The sequence below is a fragment of the Vigna radiata genome, chromosome 7, assembly GCF_000741045.1.
Source record: "Vigna radiata var. radiata cultivar VC1973A chromosome 7, Vradiata_ver6, whole genome shotgun sequence".
Taxonomy (NCBI): domain Eukaryota; kingdom Viridiplantae; phylum Streptophyta; class Magnoliopsida; order Fabales; family Fabaceae; genus Vigna; species Vigna radiata.
The window spans coordinates 40,989,665-41,002,022 of NC_028357.1; the positions used below are offsets into that span (position 1 = coordinate 40,989,665).

A 12,358-nucleotide genomic window follows, 5' to 3' on the forward strand; every position below is an offset into this window, starting at 1 on the left:
ATAATATAAATTAAACTAAATATAAATTAAAATTTAATTTGTTAACTAAATTTAACCCAAACCCTATTTTGCAAGAACAAAATTGCAAGAATAGAACTCCAAGATCATAAACACAAAGAAAACCCTAGAACACTACAAGACCAAGAATCCTAAAAATTCTCAAACTAGAAAAGAAGATCATAAACTCCAAACTCGCTACAAGGTCAAGAAAAACCCCAATCGCAAGAACCCTAACCCTAAATCGCGAGAAACAAAAACCCTAAATTCTTAAAACCGTGAGTCAAACGCGAGAATCGGACCCCTGTGTTACGAATTCGCCGCGAAACGTAGAAGTTTCCTCTCTTTGTAAGACCAACCAAAAAAGTGAAGGGAGATGAAACCTCCCTCCTTACACAGCAAACCAGCACGAAGGGAAGGAGAATAACAATAAGGGTCAAGCGCCCTCGTGAGACACCAGGGAAGACAATAACGTCGCCAGAGTCGCGCCATCGCTACATGGCCATCTTTGCCACCACGAGGCCACCTCCTTTGCACGAGCCACATATGATTTTTTCCAAACTGAGTTATTCACATGAGAACAAAGATAGAGAAGAAGCTTGAAGCTTCTGGGTTTACTTGTAAGAAATGTAAAAGGGAAGAGATTGGAAAAAAAACTCTAAATAGAGTTTTCGAGAGAAACCAACAATTGGACAATTGAGATTTTTAATTAGGGTTATGTAATTTTTAATTGAAAAACTTTCCTTTTTTAAGAGTAATAAAAAGAAAATTTAATTTTAAAACATATAAATTAAATTATTGTTATTATTATTATTTTTTACGGCTAATGAATATCCGTAGGTCAGATAGTATAATACCTGCACCTGACCCATTTAGAAGCGGGTATTAAAATACCTGATATATTTTACCTTCGAGTAATAAATATCCGCGGATAGTAACTACTCATCGCGAATTTTATCTGCGGGTATCCACATATGTAGATTTTTTTGTCATCCATAGTCACCACCGTTGGTTTGCTGAGTCTTCTAATGTGTCTCGTGAGTTTTGAATCATGACATAACAACTGAGAAATCCCAATTTATTTGCAAAATGCTAAAATTAGGAAAAATTCCCAATTACTTTATGCTTTTAATTCTATTGTTGAGGAGCCATTGTTGGGAGAAAAGTCATTCCTTCTTCTCCCTGACAATAATTTAAAAAGGAAATATATTTAACCCAAAAGTTTTATATATTATAGAAAGATTATTCCATAGAAAAATAACAAATCACAAATATGAGATACAAAACTTGGAAGTCCTAAGTAGCGATTCCAAATCCCCAACCTCTACCGTGTTGCTTTAACAGCTAGTTACAACTCTATTGTGAGCCACGAACCCTCTTCCTTAGGTTAGGTTTGCGTTATGTTGATCTTTGTTTGTTTCCTCACTAATTCTTCTATGTTCTCTTTGTTTCCTCACATCGTCCTTACTGTTGTGTCTTGTGAGATTAAAACCATGGCCAAACAATTGGGAAATCCCAATTTTTATGTGAAACCCTAAAATTGGGAAAATTCATAGTTGCTTTATGTTTTTCATTAGAGGAGTCATTATTAGGAGGCATGTTGCTCCTTCTTCTCTTTAGTAGAGGTGTCCTTCTTCGTCGCAAAGGAACTACAAACGAGACCAAAGGTGGAGATCTTGCTTAGTCACGAGGTTTCGTGCTATTGGGAGGCGTCATCTTTAGCAGATCGATCTTGGTTATTATATCCTAAGGTTCTACTACAGATGGTGGCATGATGATCTCCCTTTTTGACACTAGTTGTGTTGGTTGGCCACACCAATGACAAAGTTGTTACTATTCATCAATTTCAATTTTTAGAAAATCCAATTTCACGTCACTTATTTCTTTATTAAGCCACGCCATTTTAAATTTCCAACATACTTAGTCACTATTTATTTAACGTCATTTAATCAATTTATCAACAAATGTTCAATTGCATCAATTTTTTCAAATTATGGATTTAATTGAGACAAAAAAAAAATAGAGAAACCAAATTTGCAATTTCAAACTAAAAATGATGTATATGTGTCAAGAAAACATTGTATCACGTGACAGTAATATTGTCACGTAATATCTTGTATTTAATTTGATTCTTATGTTCATTATTTTGGTTCAATTTAGTGATATTTTTTTTTAAATAAAGCAATTTATCTCTTTTCAAATGTGACATAATCCTAACATATATCATTACTATATTATTGACTTGACATGAAAAAAAAATTTCAATTAAAAATAAATAAAAAATTTTAAAAAACACAACACACTATATATTAATTATTTAAACCATATTATAAGAATGACTAAATTAAACAAAATTGATGAAAATTGAAATTTTATTATATATAAAATATTAAGATTGAATTAAAAAAATAAAAATAGAAACTAAATTAATATTTTAACCTAAATTTAACTTATTTTTCATTTAAAAGATCCAAATATAAAACTTTATTTAAGATAAAAAAAAAAAAAAAAAAAAAAACTCATTCTCACTTAAATTGTAAGGCATTAAATACTATCAATAAGTTTATGATAAACTTTGAAGATTAATCTAGAGCCTATATCACCCTTTAACTCTCTTTAAGTATTTTAAATACTAAATTAGTGCTATCCAATATTTATAACTCAGTGTCTTCATCGTGATATTAATAATTTCATACCCTTGCGTTTTTTTAACATACAATTATGGAAGTTTTACCAAACAACAAAGTAGTTACTAAAAATAACTTGAATTTAAAATGAAACTCTAAACACATAATCAAAATTCTTTAATAGGTTAAACAGTATTTGAACATAATGAATGAGATAAAATATTAAAATATCATGATAGTATGGTTTTCAAATTTCGAAATACCGAAATAAAAACCATGTCCTCTTCAAACTCCCGCTCCTTCTTCTCTCTCACTTTCTCTCACTGTTGCCAATTAAGAGAGAGAAAAAGGGTTCCTCTATCGCCACCCATCCCATCCAGATCTTCCATGCTACCCTTTTTCCATTCCTCTTAGGTAAGCTTCCTCAATTCACTTCCAACTCTCTTCACTCTTTTTTTCTCCATTTTACCTTTCTTTTTTTTTCACTTTCTCAATGTTTCATTTAGTTTCTATCTAATGCTACATTAAAAAAGTAATTTTTTTTAATGCAAATCTGACAACCTTCGTTAATTGGCATCTGGGTATTCTTCTTCTGCATTCCCATATGCTACATTGGAATCTTGATTTGTTCACATGCTGTATTGTTCTTTATAGTTAGCGCTTCGTCCAAAGAAAGAAAGATTGTTTGGATGTTTGGCTTCCCTGTTGCCGATAGTTAATCTGGCAGCTAAAGTTGTAAAATTCACCGTTCAATCAGTGTTTCCTTGTCTTCAGTTTTCTTGATGTTTCTTTTCCTCGTTCGTTGGTCATAGGATATATGAAATTTGAGGGAGATTGTTGTTTGTGGTTTATGGACTCTTTTAATACTTGTGCATGTCAAGTTCGTGTTTATTCTTTTGTTTACTAAAACTGAAAAAAACAATGTTTTGTGGCAGTGTTGTGTGTTTGTTACAGTAACTTGTCCAGATAAGATGGTGTGGTTCATGTAACCAACCACAGATAAAGGTTTTTTGTTGCTGTTGTGTTTAGTTTTCATAATCAAAGAGGCATAATGTGGTGTGATCTAGTGGTCAATTTCGAGATAAAACTTTTGTTGTTGTTGTGTATTTTTTTTTTTTCTCATTCAAGCCGAATGATATAGTGTGATATATGCGGCCAATTTTGACTGCATCATTTTGATTTTGAAAGATGGTGTTGATTCCGTGCACAGGTTGACAACTATCTGTTTGATTCTCCATTCTTGTTATCAGCTATGGATGCTCTCCCTGATGCCATTCTCCAATGCATCTTGTCCCGGATCACCAATGCTCGTGACGTTTCATCATGCAATTGTGTTTCCAAGCGATGGAAGGACTCCACCCCCTATGTCAGAACCCTCTATTTTCCTCGCAGTTCATTTGACTCCCCGTCGTCTTCTGAGGGTGCTGACAACGTCATAGAAAGAATGGTGTCAAGAGTAGTGAAGTTAGAGGAGCTAATTGTGTATTGCCCCTTTTCCCCCAATGGCCTTGCATCATGGCTGTCACTGGTGGGGCATTCTCTACTTCAGCTTGAGCTCCGAATGGATAACCTTAGTGACAATCAAGGCTCCCATGAGAGCCCTTCCAAATTGGACTATGTTGGTTTGGCTAATAATTTGGAGTCTCTGAAACTGTGGGGAGTGTTGATGGTGCGTACCCCCAACTGGGATGTGTTTCCAAACCTCAAGAACCTTGAAATTATTGGTGCGAGATTTGAGGATCATGTGTTGTGTGCGGTGCTTCACACTTGTCCCGTTCTCACTAGATTGTTGCTGCTTGGATGTGAAGGGGTTAGATCGTTATCTATCGAATTGCCATGTTTGGAGCAGTGTAAGCTGGATTTTTATGGGATGGGAAACTCTTCTCTCACTCTGATTTCACCCAAAATAGAGTCCCTTGAGGTACAAGGCTGTAGCTGGATTAGAGTTCCTGAAACCAAGCATTTGAGGAAACTTTCGGTATCCAACACTGCAGGTAGTTAACTCGTTGTTGTTGTTACTGTGTTTGTATGTTTGTTGTTGACTGTTGTCTCAATTATATGATATGAAACCATTTTTGTCTCTACTTATGTTCTTGGATTGTTTGTTCATCAGGCAAAACGTAGATAAGTTTTTTTTCTTACTAGAATTAGTTTGTCTTTGATAACCTATACTGATCTTCTCTGCAAAATTTCCTTACTTGAAAAACTATATTATCGTGGTGAAATTCTAATTTTGAGAATATACCAAAAGCATTTATATTTTTTCCCCTTTTGTCAGTTTAACTAACCTTCCTTTGAATTTATATGCTTTCAGGGAGAGTATATATGGTTGATTTTGGAAACCTTTCAGCTCTGGAGTTCCTGTGTATGAGGGGAATTCAGTGGTGCTGGGATGCCATATGCAAAATGTTGAAATTGGCAAGTGAGGTGAAACACCTCTTCATGAAGGTTGAATTCACTGGGGACTATGATGCACTTCAACCCTTTCCAGAAATTGATTTTGTTGACTTCTTCAACAGTCATCAAAAGCTGCAAAAGTTTGATATCCATGGAGCCATGTTTGCAGCACTATGCCAGAAGAACAGTCTGAAACATGTAAGTTCATAATATCATTACCCTTCTGATTAAGGGTTCTTGTTCTATATTTCAATTCATCTAATGGGGATATTCCACAGGTGGATTCAGGGTTTGTGATTCCATTTCTGGAGGAGGTTGTGATCACAGTGAGGTCACCTCTCAATGCTGAACAGAAAATGAGTACACTGGAATCATTGCTGAAGTACGGGAAAAGTCTTAGGAGCATGGTTATAAAGATTCTGGAGATGAAAAGCTGCCATAGCAGTGCTGATGATTTTTTTGACGAGATTTGCAGGTTCAGATACATGAACCATAGCATAGTTAGAATAGAATAAAGCTCACGAAGAGGCTATTATTATTTCTTAATGCCTTCATAATTTAAGACGATTTTCTTCTGAACTAATTACATGGTTAACTTTTTTTTTTTTCTGGTTTACAATTTGAAATTGACTCTTGGTTTAGTAAATTTGGAGAATAAATTTAGCATCCCTTCCATGATTCTGGAAAATTGCAGATGCTCTGAAGATCCTTATGTTTTCTTTTATTCTTCTTTTCAGAGGAAAAAAAAACATGCATTGATAATTTGTGTATATACTTTGCAGTCAGTCTAATCACAAGTTATCATACACATGATTTATTAACTATGATAATAATCACCTTGGAAATTATACTATCATTAGATTTTAGCTACTTGATAATATTGGTTAAACTCTAGTTTTTTATGTATTATTTTTTAATTACATTAGATTCTTCAAGTCCTTATCATTTTATTCTACACTTATTTGGCCATTTTTCTAGTTCTAGAAGTATTGGATAAACCTTCCTAAAAAGGTTCTACAGTAATTAGATACAAGACTAATTTTCCACAATAATGAAAAATTAAGGTATCTTATCGTGCACATTGCTTTCATAACCTAAGTCAAATCTGTCAGTAGGAATTGTATTATATTTTAACAATTTAATACTATTTTTTTAGTTCTACCCACTAATTTTGCTAGCACTCTCTTCAAAGTCACGACCTTTTCATAGAGCTTTAAAACATTCATTGGTTGATTCAAGAGTTTGTCATTTTTCGAAACCTTTTCATTGAGGATTTATATCTTTTTCCTAAAAACCCGCACTCCTATGAGAGCATGTTCTTCTTTATTTTCTTAAAAACTGGTGCTCAAATGTCTACTTTGTTGAGTTTCTAGTTAATAGTTTCCAATTACAACACAAAGAAGAAGATGGAGTGTTATCAAGATTTTACATTTTATTAATTTTTTACGTGTTCGACTCTTTATTTGTGTAATTGCACGAATAAAAATAGTTTATATTAAATGCACAAATAAGATACTGAGTTTTGACACTAGATTTTTTGGTAGACTCTTCCATTCAATTGCGCATTCAATGTTTAATATAACATATTGATTCATTTTCATAAGATTGGGTATGGATTAGATATTTGAATTTCCAGTCTAGAACTAACAGAATATATTAGATTCACAATCGATCTAGTTAAAATGAATTTAGATTAAAATTTATATCTATTTTAACCAGATCAATTAGATTTAAATTTTTTTAATCTAATTTAAATTGGTTTAAAATTAAATTGAATTCACTTTGTCATTGAGACTAAATTCAATAAAATCGATTCAATATATTTGATTATTAGAATAATGATGTATAGATTGGACTGATTTGATTAAATTTTAGATCATAGTCGACTCGACTCAACATTTTATTAGGATCAATTTGAGTTGACCTTTAACTAAGGTCAACACTTGCAGACCTTCGGTTAAGGTTGACTCAGACTGACCTTTGATCGGGATTGACTCGACCGAACTACCTTTTTGACATTCAAGTCACTCAATTGACTATTGACCGGGTCGACTTGATCGATTTTTAGTCAAGCTTATTCAATCAAACTTTTGTTAAGTTTTGGCCAAGTTGACTCAAACAATTTTTAGTCTGATCTGACTCAATCAACATTCTATTAAATTTTGACTAAAACTGATTTTGTCCACCTTCAACTCAGACCGACTCAATCCATGTTTTATTAGAATTGACAAATCTGATCTTAATCAACTTTCAACCAATGACTACTAAGACAATTTTTTAATGAGATGACTCAATCAAGATGGCTAATGATTTTGATTGGATTAAATATTGAACATCAATATTCATGATATAATAAATAAACTTATCATACTCTTAAATATTTTACTTAAACATATGAAGAGTAGTTTATAAAAAATTATAAGAGTTTATGGACAATGGATAAGCGGTGCAATGGTCAATTATGGATTGTCTAGTTGTGACAATTACTATATGCTTATCAATGCTTAATTAAGTTGGAGAACTATCTTCACGGTGGTCAAATGTTTTTGTTGGAAAAATTGTGATATCCCCATTGAAAAAAAATTACCTTATTTTTTTCAACCTTCCTTTAAATATGTTGTGTCATTTCGATAGTTAAAATAAATTGAATAATGATATTAATAAACAAACTTCCAATAACTGTTTCACACAAAATATGTATAAAACATGCAAATAAAATTAGAGGGAAAAAATAGCCTAAGATGTAGAAGAGAAGAATTTATCCTTTTATGTATCCCTCAATTGGAACTACATTAAAATGATAAAAAATTAACAATTGTCTAATTAAAAAAGAAACAATAAAATATAAAACTATAGATAGGTATTTATAGATGAGTTGATCATATGACATATTTCTTGGCATTTAAATGATTAAAGACTTCTGAAATTTGGATTTGCTATAAAATTGAATTGTAGGATACTTTTACGTGTGTATTTTCAATTCATTTGAATAAAAATACATTTATGCTATTATTAATATCAATGTTAGATTATTAGCTTTATTCTATTCATTTTTGCATATTAAAAGAATAAAATATTTAATATCAAATCCTAATAGAGTTGTAAGAAAATATGTATTACTATGGTTTTCATCTCGAAATCATTTTTAAAATTTGTATTTAGCTCCTAAACTATATATATATATATATATATATATATATATATATATTATCTTTATATTTTATGAAAGTCACATAAAACATTCACTCTAATAAACAATACGTAGAGTACTTACTATGTAATAAATAAAATTTCACAATTAGTTATAATATAATTTTGTGTTATTTTACATGAACTTTTTCAAGGAGGACGAAATATATATACTAAAGACAAAAGCACGCTTTTTAAAATAGTTTGAGAACTTAAAAATATATTTAACCCTTAATAATAACTTTTTTTCATTATTATAAACCCTCCAACGAATTTCTAATGGTAATCTAAAGATTGCCGTAAACGTTGAATATGATCCAAGACAGTGAAAAAAACATAATCTATTTAACAGAAATTCTGGGTTCAATATCTGTTGCGACTTAATTCAATGGAGCATGAGTAGTATCTGATCAGATGAGCAGAAAGAATTTCATGACATGACAAAAAAAAAACAATGCTAATGGATGATAAATATCTTGAGGCATAGAAGTATTTATAATTTACTTTCCTCTAACCATTTTAAATCCTACCAAACAAACTTAATAATATTATCACTAAATTAACCCAAAAGGCCTTTATATCCTCAACAGCAGTAGCAATTGAAACAGTCAAGCTTCAACACAATACTCCTTACTGATCTTATCCTACCCAGTAATTCCCTGCACAAAGATGGTGATGACTAACAATAAACAGATGTGATAGCCCACCTTATACTACCTTAGTATCATTCATTAAAATTCTTCTCTTATCTGCCGGTTTTCATATCCCAATCATACAAGACAATTCATTGTAATAAAATTTAGAAAAGTTAAAAACTCTACTTATGGTATCAAAAATTTCTGTCTAAGACTTGAAGTAGTGTTCATAAAAAAAAAAAATTGAGTATTAAAATGTTCTTTGTATCACTAATAAAATTAAACTAACAATAGCATAATCTATATAAGCTTCTTCTTCTGGAAGAACCGCTTCAGATACCACAATTGCAAACCTGAAACAGTAATGCAGATACCCAAGGACATAATGCTAAACCATGCCACCCTAGCATTTGTTTTTTCACTCACAATTCTCATCTCAGCTTCCCTGAAGAAATAACCCGAAAGAAAAATCATATAAATGAAAAGTTTAGAAAGGAAATTGCAGTAAACTCTTCATAGGGGATTAAGTTGATGTGATTGGAATTACCTGCCCTTGAGATAAAGCAAATTCTCATGGATGGCCTCCACTGCTCCTTCTAGCTTTCTCAGCTCAAGCTCAACTCCCTAGGCGTCAATCATATGATAATAAATTAGAAAAGAGAAGCATTCAAGAGCAAACAGAAGACGTATAGATTTCAATTCAGATTTGGATCCTCTCGTGTTCTTATGTCCTGAGAGAGAAAGATACAAAAACAACAATGGTGAACTCAGCGTTGTTTTTGTGGGGCCCATTACACATTCTTCAGTGTTTTTTCTTCTCGTAACTTGGGCGGAACATGACAGGATCCAAATCTTTTCAATTCATATGCAATTACTAAATGCTTTCAGCTAAACGTATTTTAAAACAGTGGCTTGACAGATTTCTTATTATAACTAAATGTCAACCAACAATTAAGTTCTATCCACGGGATATTTCTAGTGGATTAGGCTTTGTTTTTGTACAAGATATTCATAGCATAAGGAGATTCAAGAAAAATTATGCATATCCCTTGAACATTTACCTCAATCTTCTCTTTTCTAGCAACCGAATCCCAGTCCTTGGCTGCAATCCCAATTCTCCAATCAAGGTTTACATTAACCTCACCACCTCCTTGAGTATGGCTATCCACCCAGAAGCATGCCAGGTAGTTTCCAGCCTCTTGAGTAGTAAATGCGATATTACCATGAGTTGTGTTCTCACTGTGATGAAGATTGTTTCCATATGGTGATGTTACCTAAAGAAAACATATTACTATTAGAAACCAAGAGAGAAGTAACAGACCTTTTTAACAAGCTGAAAAATTAGAAGGTTGTCATTCAAGAGCCAACCAGAATTACATCTTGATAACACAGAGACACAGCAACACTAAACAACAGAAATTAAACTACTATTACTTGGTGGAACTGTAGAATGTTTCGAAGTAAACGTTTTTCATAATTATTCAACCTTATTTCTGTTCAGACCAGGAATTTTTTGTGAATTTATTTAGCCAGGGTATCTAACAGAACACAAACCGACAAATTGGTGTTTTTTTTATTATAGAATCACAAAATTCACATAATGCAGCAAAGGGTGTCTTAAGACTCCTATAGTGATTATTCTCTGTCCAAACATAAATTACGACACACGTAACTCCCTACTGTACCAGACTACATACTTCCAACATAACAGCTATCATTATACTTATATCTATTGATACACCTTGTGACAGATATTATCAGTTCCAAACAGCATAAAAGTCTCAAACTCTGCTATCATCTTTCATCTTGCCAACCACTCGGCATAGCAAGAATACTACTCTATGAACCATGTCGGAAGACATTATTACCATTATGTAGGCAACCATATATTTTAAGATGTTTTCGCCTTTCCATTACCACCAGATCTCCAGAAGCAAATTGTTCATTAGTGTCGTCTGGCAAAGAATCAAACCAGAATAAATGGCTGTATAAGAAGTGCCATCACGAGAAATGCCTAATAGAGGCTGGCCTCACCACATCACATCACAGTCTGAGACCATCCCTCTCGGGGCTTAAAGGGCTTGTGAATCTTGAACCCTCCTCAGGCCCAGTATATAGAGATTCTAGGTTATTTTAAAACGTGATCAAGGCTTCATTACCCACACGTCCTCCTTAAATTCTAAATTCTAGATTCCAGAAAAGCCATGAACATTGTGGATCACGTCACCTTGCACATAACTGACCCTCACTGGGCGTTTTTGTGAACTTTAGAACTGCTTAGCAAGTGTATTCTCTAGTGCTAGACCGCTCAGGCTCCACTCCACAAGCATATTCCAAGAAAACAATGTACTCAAAATTCATAGCATTATAACACCACAGACAAGTATAACCACGCATGGTGTAAAATACCATACAAGATTTCATGATCAACACAAGATAATAGATAATTGGATAACAAATTCCTAAAGATAACACATAAAATTAACATACACAAATCAAAATCAAAATCAAAATGAACTCCCAACTAATCATTTAAGCAAGCAGTTCCTCTGCAAAGTGTCAAACGTTTTTTCACCTCTCAAAGTACCAAAGACAACAACCAACATAGACCACCGGACAATAAAGGCAACCAACACACGTGATAATTTTCCAAACCGAACAATAATAACAAATCCACGACAAAACATACCCTCCTCCATAACAATCCAGATTCACAACAGGCACACGACACGCAAATCAAGGAAGCAGAATCACTTGAACCTCAAATTTCTTAACCAAATAACAAATTGGATTAAAAATCAGGCAATAAACGTTGGGTAGGAAAGAAAGCAACGAGCAATTGAATAAAGACCCAGGAAATAAATCGGAAAAGGGTGCGAGAATGAAAGGGAAAAAGGGTACCTTGACAGCGAGGGTGGGATTCTTGGAATGATCACTGGGTATAACGACATAGTCGGCCAAAACGACGACGTTGTGTTGGATTTCTTCAGAGACGCACTTGGTACCAGTAGAGGGCACGGTAAGCCAGATAGCAAGAGCAGAAGGAACGAAATTGATTGAGAAGAAGAAGAAGAAGAACAGGAGTAACAACGTTGACACACCTCTCTTCCGCATTGCCTTGCCTCTTCTTTCTCTCTCTCTCTCTCTCCACAAAACACCAATATTTTTTTCTCTCTTCACTCTTTCGATCTCTTTGTACTATGTAGCTAGCTAGGTTGCGTTTTGCCTCTATAATCTCAATTTTACGTTACTTCCCTCTCCTTTTCTATATTTTCTTAATTAATTCTTATCTTTATTTTTTTCCTAACATGTTGATTTAAAATATTATTAAAAATTAATCAATTAATTAATATCAATAAATTTTTAAATTCTCTAAAATCTAAAAATTAAAATTACAAAAACAAAGCAAAACTACTTGCGAGTTTAAGGAGACATAAAATAATATTTGTTCAAATGTATGCTTATTGGTGTCTTGTGAAAGTTGATAAAGTTAAATTTTTCAATAACCTCTTT

General features: G+C 32.9%; 2 protein-coding genes across 3 annotated transcripts; one reads left to right on the forward strand and one right to left on the reverse strand.

Annotated features, from left to right (window-relative positions):
- The first annotated feature begins 2,848 nt into the window (after window positions 1–2,848).
- LOC106767315 (F-box protein At1g10780) lies at window positions 2,849–5,725 on the forward strand. Of its 2 annotated transcripts, none has more exons than XM_014652176.2 (4): window positions 2,849–3,038; window positions 3,875–4,618; window positions 4,939–5,219; window positions 5,300–5,725. In XM_014652176.2, the coding sequence occupies exons 2-4, from the start codon at window positions 3,877–3,879 to the stop codon at window positions 5,534–5,536; spliced, it is 1,260 nt and encodes a 419-aa protein (XP_014507662.1). In that variant the 5' UTR covers window positions 2,849–3,038; window positions 3,875–3,876; the 3' UTR covers window positions 5,537–5,725. The 2 variants fall into 2 exon arrangements, with proteins under 2 accessions (XP_014507662.1, XP_014507661.1); XM_014652175.2 differs by having other exon boundaries at window positions 2,851–3,038; window positions 3,835–4,618.
- A 3,161-nt stretch (window positions 5,726–8,886) lies between these two features.
- On the reverse strand, window positions 8,887–12,046 carry LOC106767084 (transmembrane emp24 domain-containing protein p24delta4). The gene is made up of 4 exons (XM_014651906.2): window positions 11,747–12,046; window positions 9,907–10,119; window positions 9,393–9,469; window positions 8,887–9,290 (listed from the first exon to the last, which is right to left on the reverse strand). Exons 1-4 carry the CDS (start codon window positions 11,957–11,959, stop codon window positions 9,146–9,148), a joined length of 648 nt encoding a protein of 215 aa, XP_014507392.1. The 5' UTR covers window positions 11,960–12,046; the 3' UTR covers window positions 8,887–9,145.
- Between the last annotated feature and the right edge of the window lie 312 nt (window positions 12,047–12,358).

What these genes read in the sequence shown, in the direction of transcription:
- LOC106767315 (XM_014652176.2), top strand. Translation starts at nt 3,877, where the DNA reads ATGGATGCTCTCCCTGATGCCATTCTCCAATGCATCTTGTCCCGGATC. An exon ending in TTCGGTATCCAACACTGCAG is followed by an intron (nt 4,619 to 4,938) that starts GTAGTTAACTCG and finishes ATATGCTTTCAG; the next exon opens with GGAGAGTATATATGGTTGAT. An exon ending in AGAAGAACAGTCTGAAACAT is followed by an intron (nt 5,220 to 5,299) that starts GTAAGTTCATAA and finishes GATATTCCACAG; the next exon opens with GTGGATTCAGGGTTTGTGAT.
- LOC106767084 (XM_014651906.2), bottom strand. Translation starts at nt 11,959, where the DNA reads ATGCGGAAGAGAGGTGTGTCAACGTTGTTACTCCTGTTCTTCTTCTTC. An exon ending in CTAGAAAAGAGAAGATTGAG is followed by an intron (nt 9,470 to 9,906) that starts GTAAATGTTCAA and finishes ATTGACGCCTAG; the next exon opens with GGAGTTGAGCTTGAGCTGAG. An exon ending in TTGCTTTATCTCAAGGGCAG is followed by an intron (nt 9,291 to 9,392) that starts GTAATTCCAATC and finishes TTATTTCTTCAG; the next exon opens with GGAAGCTGAGATGAGAATTG.